The sequence below is a fragment of the Parambassis ranga genome, chromosome 7, assembly GCF_900634625.1.
Source record: "Parambassis ranga chromosome 7, fParRan2.1, whole genome shotgun sequence".
Lineage (NCBI taxonomy): Eukaryota > Metazoa > Chordata > Actinopteri > Ambassidae > Parambassis > Parambassis ranga.
Genome location: NC_041028.1, coordinates 5,786,195 through 5,798,557, shown reverse-complemented (window position 1 = coordinate 5,798,557; position 12,363 = coordinate 5,786,195). Strand labels below are relative to the sequence as shown.

At 42.9% G+C, this 12,363-nt stretch overlaps 1 protein-coding gene across 9 annotated transcripts in view; it reads left to right on the top strand.

Annotated features, from left to right (window-relative positions):
* The window catches only part of tmcc1a (transmembrane and coiled-coil domain family 1a), a 34,379-nt gene extending 23,020 nt beyond the window's left edge, over positions 1-11,359 (top strand). For 7 of the 9 annotated variants that reach the window (XM_028409106.1, XM_028409101.1, XM_028409100.1 and 4 more), the window contains 4 exons: positions 5,660-5,917; positions 6,135-6,784; positions 7,960-8,095; positions 9,121-11,359. In XM_028409106.1, the coding sequence (XP_028264907.1) occupies positions 5,660-5,917; positions 6,135-6,784; positions 7,960-8,095; positions 9,121-9,435 (1,359 nt within the window). In that variant the 3' untranslated portion in view covers positions 9,436-11,359. Of the gene's footprint in view, positions 1-135; positions 572-4,445; positions 4,656-5,659; positions 5,918-6,134; positions 6,785-7,959; positions 8,096-9,120 lie in introns of those variants that run through there. The other 2 variants (XM_028409103.1, XM_028409104.1) reach the window with 2 other exon arrangements.
* The last annotated feature ends 1,004 nt before the right edge of the window (positions 11,360-12,363 follow it).

Below are 12,363 nucleotides of genomic sequence, written 5' to 3'. Positions count from 1 at the left end.
GATTAACTACCTGTGCTCTGTACATCTATTGCATCCGTTGGGCTGTTTGCTCCAGAGGAGATCTGCTTCTTCCACTGATGCACTTTGTTGGTGTGAGTTGTGCTTGCTGAAGCACATGCTTGTGTGTTGCATAGGTTCTCTGACCCTGCGGAGCTTGTGTTTGCACTGAAGCGTGGCCATGGGCTTTGAGAAGCGGCTGCCCTCTAAACCAGCAGAACGACACACTCTAGCTATCAATAGGCACGGTTCATTGCTGAAGAGACTGAGCGCTTTATGGATTCTGGATATTCAATCAAGCCAACAATAATTCCTCCAAGTCTGTGCTTCCTTGTTGTCAAGTAAAGTCTGTCTAGTGGACTTTGAGTCCAGTGGACTTTGTGTGGGAGTAATGTCCTGAGTAATGATGTGCTTTGCTGGGATCCTCTCCTTTTCCCTTGCTGTCTCACCAGAGACATGAAAACAGATAGACAGGCCAAAATAAATTCCAGTTCAAGCTGCACGTCTTCCTGCCATGGAGGTCATCCTCAACCTGGTAACTCCTGACACCTCTCCACTTCCTACCCCTACCACCGTGAGTTTCTACCTGTATATTTGTAGTGTATGTGTTTTCATCACACATTTCCATCAGTTTTTCCTCAATTCACTTTATTGAGGAGACTGTATCATGTCTCTAACATGTATGTTTGTGTTGATATGGAATTTATATTATGTCTACTCACCTGAGTGTGTGGCATGAGCCGTGCTGTTTTGCAAATGCTAAAAGAAGGATTGTGTGAAACCATAAAAGGTATAATTACAGAAATTACGAAGCCATAAAATCTCTTGGAATTATCCTTTTGGTCCTTTTGTGATGGTAGAACCATAGAAGAGCATCTGTTTTTTTCCCACTTTGTTTTCTACCAGACTTTCAATCTCAGTTGTTTACTGTGTTACCCTCTTTTTTTCTCACACGCTCTGAATTCCTCAGGGGATGCAGTGGCCGGCATCAGTTATGTGTATGTGATTAGTAGTGCAACTTTGTGCTAATTCAAGAGTGCCCTTAGAGTTGTGTAATTTTCTAAATCTAGTGAATAGGGATCATTGTTGCCACATTACATCTCTTTAAAGGACACAAAACAAAAACATCTCTTTTGTGTCGTTTTCTGTGCAAACCAACCAGCTGAGAACCAGAAAATAGTTTTGGGTCAGATATAGGACAGATACACAATTTGTGAACCCACAAACATTTAACTGCAAGTCTACGCTACTCTGTTACACCTCTACCGCATCTGTGAAGCACAAACTACCGATCATTTGGTTACGATCATATTGTTGCTATGACAACAGTGTTCACTTTCTGATCTCTAGACAGCAGGGTTAAAGATCAGATTAACTAATCAGGAGTCTGAAATGATTGGCGTTTATGCAGAGTGAGTAATGGAGTCAGGAAGATACAGGTGTTATAAACTGAGAGTAGACAGCTGTAGAATGATTAACTGCCATGCATCCAAATTTTCATCCCACAAAGATAATTGACTCTTGAGTGCAAGTTTAATTGAAGACTCACCTTGACCACTAGAACTTCCTGACATGCTGTGATATATCAGGGAGTTTTAGTGGTTTCCGCTTTTCCTGAAGTTACAGTATCCTTGTGTCACTCTTTCATCTTGGCACATGAAGCCGCTTCTACACAAGAAATACAAGCTGGCATTACAGGAAGCTGATCAGAGATGCAAGGTATGACCAGCACATACCGCACTTTTGACCAGCACATATAAAAGGAAAAAGCGTAACCTTGAGAGCGAAGAGCATAGAGGCATGGTTATATAAATCATAAGACCAGCATGTTTATATCCAAAACAATCACAGCACAACTGTGATTGTCATGTTTACGCTAAATACTGTATTTAACACCCTTGTATAAGCTTTGGCTCTAAGACATAACAAATACTGTGATAATTTTGTTTCATCCTGAAACATGTAAAATTCATACATCTTTAACCAACAAGCAGAAGTCACTGGTGGAAGTGCGGTTCAAATTCCACTTGTCCTGACCTGGTTAGGCTGTAGATATTGTCAGTGTGTGACAAGAACCTTAGACTGTGTGTATTTGCACTCTGTCCATCAGGACATCTTGACATTAACTGAACCTGAAGTGACCTGAGTCGTCTGTGAAAACAGCAAACTTAGTAAATATGACTTAGAGGTAAACGCAGCAGTGGGTGTTATGTCTGAAGGTATGAGAAAACGGAACTGAAACATAAAATAAAAATAGGAAGGGTCTTATGACAGCATGAGTCCATTTTCTGCTCTGTGACCTACATTGAACTGACAGGAATTTGGGGCATATGTGTGTCTTGTGTGGCGATGGAGAAGTAGTAGCAGTACAAGATGGTCTTGTTGCATGTATCTAATTATGTGTGATGCATATCTAACAACATCAGCATGGTAATGCTTTCTGAATGCCTGTTTGTGTGAGATGTATTACTTAGGTCTGAGCATTTAGGTTTAGCTGTGCTCTTTCCAGGGCTCCGGTCGGTCCAAAGAAAGTCTGGCTTACCCTTTCATGGATCTAACCAGCTTTACATGGATCAGAGGCTGTTACACAAACAGGGCCCACCAGCAGGCGGACTCAGTTTGGAACTCGGCTTGAGTGAGAAAACTCTCCTATAAGGTTGTGTTTGCACTTGTTTGTGAGGAGCTGTAGGGCAAGGAACAAGCCTGTCTTGTCTTTCTCTCTTACTGATAAAGCCTAATCAGAGTGGGATCATGGAGACCCCCCCCCCATACAATTACAAACACACACACACACAACTTTCCTCATTAAGCTACACGGACTGTAGTGCCTGTGGCTTCAAACACGTTTGGCTGTGTCAACCCAACCCTGGGAAATTAGCCTGCTCGTTCAGCTCAGAATCTTTAATTACATGCATGATTAGTCACAGAAAAACTCAGCTATTTGGAGATGACAGTGATCGTACAGGCAGCTTCTTTCTTACAGTAATCTAGCTCAGAGAGCCATGTGCTTTGCTCTGACACAGTAACGTGTCAGATCGTAACCATGCAGCTGTCGGTCATGGAGAATGAATGAGTTGACTATGGAGTTGTAAACTTCAAGGTACACCCTTTGATACCACCCGGCTGATCAGCTGTTAAGTGGTACCTTTGCTTGCATAACTGAGCTGACAGAATTTTTGTGATCAATGAAAGGGCGTTGCTGTGGTGCCAGTGTGTGCAGGTCACTGAGCCTTCTTATCATCCTGTCTAAAACCTCTATCTGTGCTACATTGCAAGGTACTCGAGTTCAAAGTGTTAAGCTTACCTGTCCTTTGCCCTCTTTATCTTGAGCAAGAGGGCACACATTTAATTATGCAGATAACTTAGTCATCTTTCAGACAGGAGAAAACTGAATCATCCTTATTTTAGTAAGGGTGATGGGGGGGCACTTCATTCATGCCTGCCTTCATAAAACTATAAATACTATTTTGTTTATAGCCGAGAAGTGACCAGGTGCTGCTTTGAAACCTCACCTCTCAGTTTACTCTGAGCCTGCTCAGCGGGCTATTCTAGCTCCCTGATTCATTTGGCTGGCTGTCAAGAGGTTTTAACAATGATTAGACTTACTGTACTCTGCATTTGTTGGGTAAATTGACTCATGGATGTCTGTCTTTCAGTTTGTTGTTTTTCCCAAATCAACACTGTGCAAAAACCACCTGACCTTAAAATTACATCACCTAAAAAGCTTTAAATGAATTGCTTCCTGGTAGTTTTGCCAAGAGTGTGACATTCGATATTTGTGTGTGTGGTGTGTTTGGTGTCTGACTGGTTTTTCTTGCCCTCTAGTATTGCACTCTTGTTGGCTGGAAGGGCAGCAGACAGAAAGGCTGTTCTCACCTCACAGCTCAGACTCCCTGTCTGGCCTCTCCTTCAGATCAATTATAGGATTTCAATTCACACTTTTTGGTCACATAGTTCTAATCTTTTAGAGCCTTTTTACAAAATAATGTGAATAGTTTTTGGCATGTTTGTATAGCTAGTGTATGATGTTGTTTAGGATTGATTTTCAGTAGATAAGAGACTCGTATTTATAGTTAATAATGATTAGTTATGATTATGAGATAGGAGATTATAGGAAAAGAAGTGTCCAGATCTTTTCTATGTTTTCTGTGTTCATGTATTGTTTGAAGTGAGAGCACTTAAAACTTATTCAGAAATATTATCTAGTACACGTGGTAGTTGTAATAAATGTCCACTATTATAGGTGGTAGTATTTAGATGTCTGTGGATTAAGAGCCTCGGTAATTTTTTCCTTTTTGAAGGAAAAAAATCTGTTGCGCTCTCCGTGAAGATGACTGACAGCTGAGTGCCCTGCAGCTGATAGGATGATGTCACCTCTCTGGTCTGAGGGGAGGAGGAGGAGTAGGAGGAGGAGGGGAGAGGGGCGGAGCACTCCGAGTGTCCAGAGTTTCAGGTGCGCTTCAACTTTCACAACAAGCTGAGCGGGTTGAAGCGGCAGGAGCGTCCTGAACGAAACTAAAGTGAATCGCTGAAGAGGAATTTTAAAAGTGGGATTTTAGCGATCGACCTTTAACTAAAGGACAGATGAAAAAACGCAGCTTTACTTCACCGTGGGGAAAATGCACTGGGAACAGTTTCTGCGCTTGACGAATGGAAAGGTGAGCGGCGCTTTTTACGCACGTTTTGCGGCACAAAGTTCTGTTGTTACAAAAGTTGTTTTACTCTTTGTGTACTTTTAAACATTGAGGATAGAGAGATATTTATCGGAAGTTTTAGTTTCTGCCGGATGCTTTGCGGTTTGTGTTGTTGTCAGTGGTGTCTGTCATCCGTTAGTCATGCAGGTCAGAATGCAGGTGAGCCTGCGTTCTTACACGGTGATGGTTTGAGTGGGGAGGGGGGAAAACCTGAACACATCCGGCTCCCTCCTGTCATCGAGGTTACCCGACTTTATTTATGTTCCCTCACTTTGTGCTGTCAGGCTCAGCTGCTTATTTTATTTTTTTTTGTGCTACCCAGGTGATGAGAAGAATAGTGGTTTTATATTGGAAGTTTTTCTTCCCCTGAGGTGTCAGAGGAAATGAATCACTCTGGCTGCTTTCAAAGGTGCTAGATTCATCATTGCCTTAGGCAGAGTTTATCATCTGAATTTTTTCCTAAATTCAGGAAAAATTCCAATTAAACATTATATTCTTTATGTTTGTGAAACCATTGTTAACTAAATTCTAATATCCTGTGCTATGTCATTAAACCCTGAACAAACAAGACAAGGATCAGGCTGATTCTCTTTTTTGGTTTTCCTGTTTAACTAAGACAATTGGATTTTTTGATAAGGTCTGGATTCACTCCTGGAAACAATGCGTTCGTGCACATGCACTGAAAATGATTAAACCCTCCACTTTCTTTTCTTTGTAAACTGCTGGTTGGAAAATTGAATACTTTGCATCTTCCTTTTAAGCGAAACTGACCGCAAGTGGCTCTTAGATTTGCCCTCTTTCCTTGGTGACAGGCTGCACAAATGCAGAAGCCGCTGTTTTTAACCTGTCAGCAAAATGACTAACACCTCACACTTTTCCCCCCTCCCTTTTAGTTTTCTTCTTAAAGCATTTATTTCCTCTTCTAACCTTTAACTTACTCTGTTTCTCTTCTCTTCTTGTCACGTTAGATTGACCGGCTGGAGGTGAGCGGGCTGGGACAAACGCCACTGGCTGTTTCATGTGGAGCAGACAGTTCATTCCCAGGCGGAGAGGATGGCACCCCAGACCCTCAGCGTACCAAGCAGGCTATCGCTCAACTGCAACAGAAAATCCTCAAGCTCACAGAGCAGATTAAGATAGAGCAGACGGCCAGGGATGACAATGTAGCAGAGTACCTCAAGCTGGCCAACAATGCCGACAAACAGCAAAGCACACGCATCAAACAGGTAAAGTGGCGAGTGATGTGTATGCTTTCTAAGATATATCTAGGCGCCTAATCGGCTTGGCTGTTTAGCTGGTGAGATTATGTCATAATCGGTGTATTAATGCTAAACCTATTTGATGAGCTTGTCTCTAGAGGAGAGGAGGGCGGTCAATAGATATGTTAAAGTAGAAAGAATCATTGCGAAGTCCCTGATTAAAAACTGGTTATGTGGTCATCAGGTTTTCGAGAAGAAGAACCAGAAGTCATCACAGTCCATTCAGCAGCTGCAAAGGAAACTAGAACACTACCACCGGAAGCTGCGGGAAGTAGAGCACAACGGTATCCCACGCCAGCCCAAGGATGTTCTGCGGGACATGCAGCAGGGCCTAAAGGATGTCGGAGCCAAAGTGACAGGCTTCAGTGAAGGCGTGGTGGACAGCGTCAAGGGAGGCCTCTCCAGTTTCTCTCAGGTCACCCACTCGCTTATTCGCAATAAATTCGGCAGTGCTGACAACATCCCATCTCTTAAAGACTCTCTGGACGACCCCTCAGTAGAAGAAGCTTTGACAGGAGCCGGTGGACGTTCTTTGGGCATCACTGGGCATCACCTTCAGTCGAGTCCCAAATATGGTAGTGAGGACGACTGCTCCAGCGCTACGTCAGGCTCTGCAGGGGCCAACAGCACTACAGGGGCCCCTGGAGGTCCCCCCAGTTCCAAGGGAAACACACTGGAGAGGAGCCAGAGCTCCAGCCTGGACATGCTGCTGCAGGAGTTGCAGGAGTTGAGGGAAGGACAGACGAGGCTAGAGGAGAGTCTGGATGGCCTGAAAAGCCACTATCAGAGAGACTACACTGTTGTTATGCAAGCACTGCAGGAGGAGCGCTTCAGGTATGAAGAGAACATACGAGAATGTGTGCCTGATAAATTCCCCAAGCACTTCAAGAAATCCCCTAAAATTTGAGCGGTCAGGAATCAGGAAGGGCTGCTATATTTAGAAAGATAATAATGAACACATTCTGATCATTCATACCGGTCTTACATATTATCACAGGAAGCACCTGCCCTGCTTGTACTGTAAAGAGCTTCTTTATCACAGCTAGCACACAGGAGGTAAAACCAAACCTTGACCTGTAGTTAAGCTACATTAACATGTACAGTTTACATGAGCTGCTTCTTCTTACAGAATTTTAGTGCCAGTACTTTTCTACTTTTACATGATGTGAGATGTACATTGTTGTTAGACATTTACTACACAAATGACACCATACAGAGCACAGGTGTCCTCAATTGTTTAAATGACCAGACTTTTACAGTCTTTCAGAAAGAGAGCACAGAGATAAAATGAGCAGCTTACATCAGTCAAAAATACATGAACATTTTTTTTCCTAAAATGTCCAAGTCCAGAGCTGTTTGTTGTCTAAGACTAAAATAATCGCCTGCAGATAGCAGAATACTAAAAATGTCTTTTCAGCCTGCTCATGGGGGACTAATCATTTATAAACCAACAATGTTGCTAAACAGCTTCATGGGAACTAAATCCATCCGAAGCATGAGAAACATATAAAATGTGCGCTCGTGTTTTTATGTACAGTATAAACATTCAAGAACTTCAAGCTTCTGAAATGTTCTGTGGTTGTAAATTAATATTTATTTAATCAAAAACCAGTAAAAAATCATTCAAATTAAAGACCTATGCAAATCATTTCAATTTTACCCATTAAACAAACAGGAACTGTCTCATGTCTGTTCTGTCCTATGTTGTCCATCCATTTATATGTCCCTGGCAAAATAAATAGCAGTATAGAGCTCTGTCCTGCTGCTGAGCACATCCCATTGGCCAGAGTCACACTGCTCACCCTCTCTGATTGGCCAGCTGGATCAGCAGATGAGTAAGCATATCCTAATCTTGTCAGGGCAAGTCATCGGTTCAGTCAGGTGCCATGTGGTCAGATGCCTTCAGAGTCTGTTTCTGCTAACTCCTGCATGTGTTTCTTTGTCTAAGCTAATTATACCGCAGCCTCTCACGTGTGTGTGTTTGTGTTTTCCTTTGCTTGTGTGTTCAGGTGTGAGCGTTTGGAGGAACAGCTGAACGACCTGACTGAGCTTCACCAGAATGAGATCCTCAACCTTAAACAGGAGCTGGCCAGCATGGAGGAAAAGATTGCCTACCAGTCCTATGAGAGAGCCAGAGACATCCAGGTTGGTCTGTCAATCCAATGTCCAAACGCACAGGGAACAGTCTGTGCAGTCAACAGTCTGAATCACATTACACATTCATCACAAGACATTATGACATCTAACAATGAAGTGAATGAAATGCAGCCCAGATATGGATGACAGATATGGATGATATTTAGAGAATAAAATATAAATAGAGAAGCTACAGAAGTGGTTTTAGTGCGTTTTGATAATAATGGACTGCTTATTTATATTCATAAATAAATATTTAGGTAATTAAATACAGTGAGGATAAATGGAAAAATACAATAATTTGTAAAAGATGTTCATACTTCATTGTATTTCAAGTTAAATGGGAAACATAATACAAAAGTAAACAACTATAACAAAATAGTGGTTTGTGTTATAAATCAATGAATGCCTGCATGTATTTGTTGTTTTTTTTGTCCCTTATTAATTTACTCTCATTATCACAAATGCTGAAGAAGCCTGAATACATTTTCAAATAATAGCCTCCACATAATTACATGCCTGTTGCTTTTTCAGCACTTCAATTAATTTAGGATATTTTGGTGTCTCACACATAATAAGATCTAAAACTGCCCTTTGTTACAGTAACAGAAGTGGCTGCACTGTCCTTTCTGGCTTCCTATATTTAGCAGTCCCACATTGTTGCAGGCTGGAGAGACAGGACATTGTGGTCTTAAGTTAAACTGAAAGTTGTAGGAGTGCACGCACCCTCCCTGCTGCAAAAGGAATTATCTGATTTTGCATGTTGACTGTAAACAGAAAGGATCCGGTCTGTCTATCGGCTCTTCTGTTTGATCAAAACATGAGCCTTTTCTTGTGAATGTCTCACAGTACTGCTTTCTGCAGCGAGTGCTTCGTATTGTTACCCACATTTACAGCTCATTGCCCAGAACTGCATTTCTATTTGCTGACAGCAGAGGGTGCTGGAGGTCTATAAATACTGACTTAGCAGCTGCTTTAAAGTCTAATACATTATCCCAGCTTCAATTTCTTGACTTTTTCTGCGTTTTCTACAGGAAGCGTTGGAGGCATGTCAGACCAGGATCTCTAAGATGGAGCTCCAGCAGCAGCAGCAGCAGGTTGTCCAGCTGGAGGGGCTGGAAAATGCCACGGCCCGGACCCTCCTGGGAAAACTTATCAATGTGCTGCTGGCCCTTATGGCCGTCCTTCTGGTGTTTGTTTCAACTGTGGCCAACTGTGTGGTCCCACTGATGAAGACTCGCTCACGGTCCCTCTCCACCCTCCTACTCATTCTCTTGCTAGCCTTTTTGTGGAGAAACTGGGATGCTCTCTCGGGATATACTCACCGCGCTTTGCAGCCCCCTGGGTGACCAGACTGAAGCTACCACGTGTTGCTTTGGGCAAAGTAATGTCAGCTGCGGGCCTGCAGGAGGTTTAAAGCTTGTGGTTGCCGTTAGGATGGCTGTGTGGCTGTGCACTGAAAGTTCAGCTGAGCACATTCAGACACCGGCTGGAATCCAGACGAAGAGGACGATACAGAGCAAAGTTGGGAACGTTTAGGAAGGACAGGACTGTTTACATTTTTTTTTTAAACGAACTCTTACAAAATGCAGCATTGTACTGTTTATATCTTTTAGAGTTTAATCAATTTTAATGTTATTTCTAATAATATTATTTTTATTTTCGATGTTATTTTATTATTCAGTACCATGTAGCATTACACTCCCTCTCACTCTACATGATGGGGAGCTTAGTCAGGAAACTGGGCTGGGGAGATACTGCCTCAAAGGCCCAGTCTAATTGTAGAGACATGCAATTGTGAGAATGTGGTTGATTGCCTTTAGGAAGAACTCTTAACTAGCTGTGATTGGTAGATTTGAACTGAAAACCTCTCCTGGGAGTTGCTCCGTTTTTTGCTGTGATGAAGGACTGACCATGACTCATGACTGTCATGAAGACTGGAGACTTTGTGCTTCCTCACATTTCTAATAGATCACATGTTTCTAATGATTTCATTTTTTTTTGTTTAAATCAAGCAAGAAAACAGATGAGATTGTGACACAAAGCTATGATGGGCTGCTAACCATGGAAACAGTACATAAACACACACACGCACACTGTAAACATCTGGCTCTTGTCAAGCATCTGCCATATTCGCAGCATGTATACAATGCTGTCATTAAGACAATTACATAAGAACCAGTTTTGCTTTTAAAAGCAATGACAAAGGGCCGTTGTCCAAGTAAAAGCAATTTGCCAGGATAATTGTCTCCCCCTCGCCGCCATATATAATGTGATCAGGTTAGGAAAGAGAGACCACTGGTGCTCATCCAGCTCTATCTCGGTTGGATCGGGAATGCTGCTGCTTTCATATCTACAGTGCAAGTTGTCTCCACTGCCATGCCAGTCAAATGCACACTGCCCGTATGTGATATACTGCTAACACATTCTCCCTGCGTATTATCTTTGTGGCTATAACCATGCATTCTTAAGGTGGAATCACCCAGTGCCAAACCTAAGTTAACCCAGGGAAGCCTGAGCACCCAAAGGAACAAGCTTAGAGGACAGAAAAAGGAGGTTGCTCAGCACGTCGAGCTTCTTTTGTTGTGAATGTCTTGCCAGGATGAGGAGGATATGTGTGTTTGGGAGATCCTCAGCTCTGTTTTTTTCTGCACCTTGCATCACTGAGTACAGTCCCTTGGCATTGTATTCATTTTTACTTCTATTCTCTCTCCTTCATTCAGTCAAGGACATGACAAGATGACCTAGCACATTAAAGAGTCCTCTCTTGCATTTCACGCTGAGAAGCTGATTTCCTAACAGATAGCGTGATCATTTGAACTGTACAGCTGCACTTTAGCACACTTGCCAGATAGCATATAGGTCAGGCTAAGGCTAAAGTAACCTCTGATTGAGACTTCAAAGGCTGTCACTCTTTAGACGGTTGCCTCAGTGGGATAAGAAGAGTGCACATTGCCAGGTCAGGATCACTGTCACACTTGTCTGAAGATAAAAACCCACACAAAGGACTTTAGTTAGTTACCTGCAAAATTATGACTAAACATGAAGTCGAACATGTATATGAAATGGCAGATTTGACACCTATATTCCTGTTTCTGCCGTCACAGGTACAGGCAGACAGGTTGAGATTGAACTGACCTTTGACCTTGGCTTGTCCTTGCTGTAAACACCTATGATGTAGGGCTGTGTGCTAAACCACTTCAGTGCCTTCTGATGTCCTTTTCTAAGTGTGGAATAAATAAAGTGCATTCCTGACTAATTTTGTACACCACATGCTTTGTTAAAAGTGACCTTTTATTGTCTGTGCAAGCATTTGTGGTTGCAGGTTCTTTCTGTAACCACTAGATGGCGATCTTTCACCTCCCTTAATGTCTTTGCCTTAAAGCTGTGCTCGGTTTATATGAATGGTCTTCTTTGAAGGAGGAAGGGGTCCAAACACAAGGAAGTGTGTTATCAGTAAGGAAACAGGTTGGGTGGAAGGCCCCTTAGTTCCAAAAGTTAGAGTGGTGCAGCAGGGATAATATTTTCATTACAAACACAGGAGAGATCATGATAACCTCACTTCATTCTGCTGCATTCTCACACAGCTTAATTCCGATGAATGTCGTGTTTGATTGAGAGGCACCAAACCGCAGCAGTCACGCCTCACTGGTGACATGTGATGCTGACAGCTCTGACCCACAAACTCGCATGAGCCCCATTGGACCTCCTGCGTGCCTCTGCATCCGTCAGGTTCGCGCTTGCATGCACGCGCATGGTGCTGTGACAGTCACTGTACAGTTGGGGGGGGGGGGGTGGTCATTATTGTAGCACTTTATCAGAGAGCTTTCCTCCTTTTCTACACTGCCAGATTCGATGCGCATGGCTGTGCGCCAAGGTAAACACGGGGCGCACTTATCTACCCTACTGAAAGCTGCTAGTGGTGGTGGCGACTCGGGGAAGGGGCGAGGGGGGTGAGTGGGTGAGGAGTCGCGCGAGGAGAGTGAGTTTGTCCCCCAGAGGAGTCCACAGTAAATAGGCACAAGCGATTACACACGATTTAGCATCAACTTTAATTATTGCATGTATTCAGAGATAACACTTCTCGGGCTCGCCTGCAAGCTGATTTATGCAGTGTCTGACACATTAGTTGTCGTTCTCCCTACTAGGAATCATTCATTTCTATTCAGAGATGCAAGCATATGCACACTCCATCCAGAGACCAAATTCGTGCATTTTTGAGTGGAGGCGCATGTGTTGAGCATGAATATTTATGAGATAAAACGTGCAAGAAAGCT